This window comes from Eimeria tenella, genomic scaffold (assembly GCF_000499545.2).
Source record: "Eimeria tenella Houghton genomic scaffold, Eth_scaff32, whole genome shotgun sequence".
NCBI classification, from domain to species: Eukaryota; Apicomplexa; class Conoidasida; order Eucoccidiorida; family Eimeriidae; genus Eimeria; species Eimeria tenella.
In genome coordinates, this window is record NW_013543049.1 from 129,666 (window position 1) to 135,457 (window position 5,792).

General features: G+C 52.7%; 2 protein-coding genes across 2 annotated transcripts in view; both read left to right on the plus strand.

Moving 5' to 3' along the window:
* ETH_00006110 (uncharacterized protein) overlaps nucleotides 1–761 on the plus strand; it is a gene marked incomplete at both ends in the record, with an annotated part of 1,510 nt that extends 749 nt beyond the window's left edge. Inside the window, one exon of the mRNA XM_013376157.1 lies at nucleotides 24–761. Within this exon, the coding sequence (XP_013231611.1) occupies nucleotides 24–761 (738 nt within the window). The remainder of the gene's footprint in view (nucleotides 1–23) is intronic.
* Nucleotides 762–3,617: 2,856 nt separating this feature from the next.
* The window catches only part of ETH_00006115 (uncharacterized protein), a gene marked incomplete at both ends in the record, with an annotated part of 7,929 nt that continues 5,754 nt past the window's right edge, over nucleotides 3,618–5,792 (plus strand). The window contains one exon of the mRNA XM_013376158.1: nucleotides 3,618–5,739. Coding sequence (XP_013231612.1) covers nucleotides 3,618–5,739 — 2,122 coding nt within the window. The remainder of the gene's footprint in view (nucleotides 5,740–5,792) is intronic.

Below are 5,792 nucleotides of genomic sequence, written 5' to 3' on the forward strand. Positions count from 1 at the left end.
AAGAGTACCGGCGGCACGTGGAGGCGGCGAAGGCGCTGGCGGTGCCCACAGAGCCCCGCGAGCTGCCGCTCTACAAACTGAACCTGCTGCTGATGGAGGGGCTGTGTAGCGGCGCAGCAGAAGTGCTGAAGGCGCTGGGGGACATGGAGCAGCTGCACGAGGCGACGGGGGTGCCGGTGGGGCTGCTGGGGACGGGCTCGGAGGCGGAGCTGGAGGCGCTGGCGGCGCCGGGGGCGGACCAGACCAGTGGTCACTCGCTGGACCAGCTGCTGCAGGACTTGGGCGTGCGGAGCCGGGCTTTCCCGCGGGAAAAGGTGCCGCGGCGGCTGGCGCAGCTGGTGGAGAACCTGGTGAACTTGAACTTCATGGTGCGGGACTGCTACTTCCGAACTTTCGCCAAGTTCCGCCCCTTCTTGCAAGTCCTCGGCGTCGACAGCGAAGAGGAGTACCCCCGAGTTCCTCCAGTTCCTCTTTTGTTTGCAAAGGAGGAATTCGACGCTGCACTCTTCGTGCTTTCCACGCGCGGCGGCTTCGGCTACGACTTGCGCTCGGAGGAGGTGCTGGAGAAGCTCGTGTCTTCCTTGGGGAACAACTGGAACTCGGAGAGCGCTTTCGAATTTGCGAAGGAGCAGTACTACGAAATCAAATTTATGATCCACAGTTTCGCAAACGCGAAGGCTGCGAACCTCCGGCTTTCCAAGTGGGGGCCCCGGGGTCTAGACACCTCGAGTGTATACGCACTTGCGCGCTTTCTCCTGTAGCCTCTCCGCTCACTTTTGTTCTCTTGAATTTCGCCGGAAACGCCCTTTGCGCAGTCTCGTGAACCCTGCATTGCTCTTTTCTTCCGAATTTCCTTCGACTTTCCACTTCTCCTCCCAGCACGTTTTCTGGTGACTGCGCAACATTCCCAATTCCACTTCTCAACTTGAATTTGAACTTGCGGAAACACCCCGCAAGCGCTGCACTTCCTTTCTTTCTAGGTCTTCGTCAATACATGCAACACTTCTTTTTTGCTATTTTGTTTTCCTTTTGCATCCCAGCCGGGGCCACCCCGGCCTTTCGAACTGCAGCGTTCCTTCAGACGGCGCAGTTCGAAAAACTTAATTTGAATTTGAAAGGAAAAATTTCAAGGTCTACTCAAGTGCCCCAACTTTTATTTATTACTAATTCAATAAATCAAATAAATAAATAAAAATCCATAAATAAATAAAAGGCACTTTTGAATATTGCAACTGAAGAGAAGACACACCTCGAGTTTTGCCAGCCGTCATGGCATTTGGAAACAAAAGCATTTCTTGTTGCATTTCTGTTGAAGTTAAAGCATTTTTGGATTATTTTTAAAAGTTCAGTGAACCCTAGAAAACAATGAACCCTTTTGCACTTTTTTTCATCTTTTCTATTTTCTCGGATTACTGCATTTATAATATGCTTCGCTTGCAGAAGTCCTTCTGAAAGGAAAACTCGAAAACTGGGAAACTGGAAATAAAAGAAATGCATGCAAAAAGACGCAACAGTAACCAAAGTGCTGTGCTGTCTTTGTTGAAGAGAAAAAACTTCTTCGAGGCTTTAAATCTATAAATCACTTCAATCTGAATTTAGTAAAGATTTGCGAAGCACACTGAGGCTCAATGAGTGAATGAAAGTGAAATTACTTTCATGCTTTCAGAGGTATATAAAGATCTATTTGCTGCAGTTACTTTTATACTTTCAATAAAGGCTTATTTGCTGCAATTACTTTTGTACTCTCAAAGATATATAAAGGTCTATTTGTTGAGCCTCACAGGAAGCTGTCATTGGGTTTATCTTTGAGTTGCAGCAAAATAAATTGTTGAGGCATAACTGAAGAGTTTCTGAACAGCTGCAGAAGTGTCTATGCCCGTTGCTGAGAAGGCCCCTGTGGCAGCAGCTTTGCTGGCTGCTGAGGAAGCTGAAAAGCTGAGAGCTGCTGCTGCTGCTGCTGCTGCTGCTGCAGCAGCCGTTAAGCAGCAAAGTGCGCTTCGGAAGCTCGGGGTGAGAAGGATGGCTTTCTGACTCATTTAGCTGCAACGAGTTCGTCAGGAGTGAAAGAATGAATTAAATTGACAAAAATTACATTAAATAGCAGCGAAACGAGCTGCTGGACTAAGCCTGAAGCCAAGATTCTCTTTTTTTGAATTTGAGCCAATCCCTGCTGCAGATGCTGATCTGTTCTCTTCCTGAAGTAGCTGGAGCTGCTGCTGAAGCAGCTGCTGCTGAAGGCGCTGCTGCTGCTGCTGCTGAAGCAGGTGCTGATGAATGAGCTGCTGCTGAGGCAGCAGCTGCTGAAGTAGCTGCTGCTGCAGCAGCTGCTGCGCTCCAGCGGTGCCGCAGTGCCACACACTACTGGGCTTTCTGCGGTCTTCTGCTTTCGCGAGAGAGTTGGAGGCAGAAGTCCAGCTCCTTTAAAGCACAAGTGTCTGCAGCAAAGCTGCGCATGCATTTCATCACTTCTGCACTTTGCTGCACTGTCTTTCTTGAAGGGAATCTTATTTGCCGTTGGCAGCATTCAACTGCACTTGAGAAGAAGCAGAAGCTCCGGAATGCATGCAGCTTCAATTACTTCCTTTTATTTTTCTTTGATCTTCTAAATTGAAGTGTTTTCCTCTGCAACTATGCAGCAGCAGCCTTGTCTGGCAGTCCTTTGAGGCTTCGCCTGGATTTTGCGACGGCCCATAAATGCTGGGACAAAACCCCTAACCCTAAACCCTAAACCCTAAACCCTAAACCCTAAACTCTAAACGATGGACTTTAGAAAGGCTTTTTCTGAATCGAAAACGGCTTTGAGGGACTTTTCTGTGCTGGCTTTCCAGCCGCGTTCGCCTCTTGTGTACAGCAAGCCCCAGCCAAACTTAATACTCTGCTGCTCATATAAGAATTATTTTGAGTGGCGTAGTTCCAGAAGGCCAAATGCAGATGGCTGTCTGCGGCTTGTGCAGCAAAACTAAAAAGAAAGCTTTGCTGCAGCGCGAGTTCGCTGTGTAGCCCAAGCTAATCTGCAGTAGACTTCTGTGCCTCGGGAGCAGCTTTGTCTTCAAGTCCAATGAAAACCTGATGGAATATTCCTTAATTAGGGCAAACTCAGCCACTATTTATGTAAAGGGAAGTGAAATTGGCTGCTTATAAGCTGCGGGTTTCCCGCGGTTAGCAACCGAAACCAGAAACTGCTCCAAAGATATTCAAATGTGAGATCACTCATGTTCAGTGTTTCCGTTTTTGCGCCTCAGCGGCAGTAAGCCGCCCCACAGATAATTGAAATTCATAAAGTACTTTATTAATTTCCAATTTAATTTTTGTTTCAGCTATTTAGGCATCTAGGGAGGCAATACGTTGCTGCAGGGTCTAGTGGGTTGGCTCTCGAGGGCTGGGACCCCTCGCTGTAGGCCTTCTTGTCTGTTTCCATTGTTTGAATTGGAGTAGTTTTAAGTGTTCTAAACCATTAACTTTAGCTGATTATAACTGATGTGCCCGGCGGAGACTCACTAACGCATGCCTGTGCTTCAACATGTACGAATTACCTCGTTTCGATAGTGAGGGCTCACGGGTTTAGGATTTAGCGTTTAGGGTTTAGGGTTTGGGGGTTGGCGCGGCGGCTCGCAACAATGGAATTCAGCTGTGCATGGGCCGCTTCCACTCGTGAGGCCCTTAATTCGGGCGATTTGTTCCTCGTTGAGGCGTTGCAGCTGCTGCTGCGCAGCAGCAACTCACCCGCTGCTGCTGCTGCTGCCTGTGCCGCTCTGCAGCTTGGGCCTGCCAGGCCCCAGGGCTCAAGAAGGTCGCAGCCAGCAGAGGTGAAGGACGCGCTCGATTCGCTCTTTGCTGATGCAGCAGCAGCAGCTGCTGCCGTTGCTGCTGCTCAGCAGCCAGTAGGAGCAGCAGCAGCAACAGCAGCAGCAGCAACGGCAACAAATGCTACTGCAGACATATGCAGCAGCAGCAATGTAGGCTTCGGAAAGGAATGGGTGTTGGAGACTTGGGGGGCTCACTTCAGGCAGCACCTTGACGCCCAAAGTCGTGCTGCGTCATTGCGACCTGCTGCTGCTGCTGCTGCTAGCACCCCTGCTGCTGCTGCTGCTGCTTCTGAAGGGCAGCTTGAAAGTCTCCAAAGTTTAGCTTCCGCTTTGATGCAAGCAGCAGACAGTCTCACGAAGCTCCGGACCCCAGCTAAGGTTGGAGCAGCGGCGCCGCACGCAGCAGCAGCAGCTGCAGCAACTGCTGCTGCTGCGCCAAAGACGCAGAATAGGTCTGGTGCAGCAAGCGGAGACATTCAAGGAGTAGTCTCGAAAGCTTCAGGTATACAGACACCGAAGGCGGCCCTGAACGGTTTGGCGCTGTCTCCCGCTGCTGCTGCTGCTGCTGCTGTTGTGTATGCGCAGCTCTGCTGCTGGTGGCTTAACCTGCTGCATCAGCAGCAGCAGCAGCTGCTGCTGCAGCAGCACCAATCCAGCGGCGTAGAGGGTAAGCTTCAGCGGCTCTGCCGCTTGCTGCAGCAGATTCTTCTCGTTCTGTCTCCGCTCTATCTGCAAGAAACTAGCAGCGGCAGCAGCAGCAGCAGCAACCTCGGGGAAGTAGTGGCCTGTCCTTCAGCACTGTTTTGCAAGTGTTGGACACTGCGCACGCAGCAGCAGCAGCAGCAGCAGCATAAGGAGCGGCCGGATGGCCCTGGCTCTGCTGTGACGCTTTGCTACGCCCGCCGCTTTCTACGGGATCTCTGTCAGCCAGAAGCAGCAGCAGCAACAGCAAAAGAAGACACAGCAGCAGCAGCAGCAGCAGCAACAGCAGCAGCAGTAGGCATGAGCTTGGAAAAACGCAGCGCTGTAGCAGCTCTGGAGGAATTTGCTGCTTTTACGGCCGCAGAAATCCCTCGTGCAGCTCTGCTGCAATCCATCAAGTGTCAAACAGAGCAGCAGCAGCAGCAGCAGCAGCAAGACATATATCTCCTGGAGAGGCCGTTGGGGCTCTGCATCAGTACGCTGCTGCATGACAATGTGGACAGTTTTTCAGCAGCAGGAGCAGCAGCTGCAGCAGCAGCAACAACACAAGAAGCTGAAGCAGCAGCAGCAGCAGCAGAAGGACTAAGTTGGGGCCTCTCTTCCCTCGGACCCCTCATTTGGAGGCTTCCTTGCATGCAGCAGTTGCTTTCTGACTGCCATGTGCAGCAGCAGCAGCAGAAGCAGCAGCAGCAACAGCAGAGGCAGCAGTGGCTCCTATGGCGCCTGCTGCAGCTGCTGCGGGAGGAGCAGCTGCAGCAAATGGCTGCTGTGGCTCCTCTGTCTTCATTGTTTGTGCAGCTGCTGCTACACAGGGGCCCTTCGACACAGGGGCCCCCCAAAAGTCCTCTGGGGACCCCCTCAGGGGCCCCCTCAGGGGCTCCCTTGGGGCCCCCTTCAGGGGCGCCCGTGGGGGGCCCCCTGGGGGCCCCCTGGGGGGCCCCCATGGAGAGCAGCAGCAGGGGGCCCCCATCGGGTGAGCTGCAGCGTCCCTGCTGCCGCTTTGTGCTGTTTGGGTTGTGTCTTGAGCTGCTGAAGGAGCAGGGGGAGAAGCAAAGAGCTGCTGCGCTGCAGCTGCTGCAGTACATGCAGCCAACAGCACCTGCGGGTGCAGCAGCAGCAAAAGCTGCTGCTGATGCAGATGTCTTGTGTAAAGCTTTTAGCTGCCTCTCTCCCTTGGTTAAGACGGCCCTGCTGCGAGCGCTGCTGCAGCAGCAGCACGAACCAGCAGCAGGTGACAAGCCTGAGAAGCGGCGGAGCAAGCAGCAGCAGCAGCAGCAGCAGCAG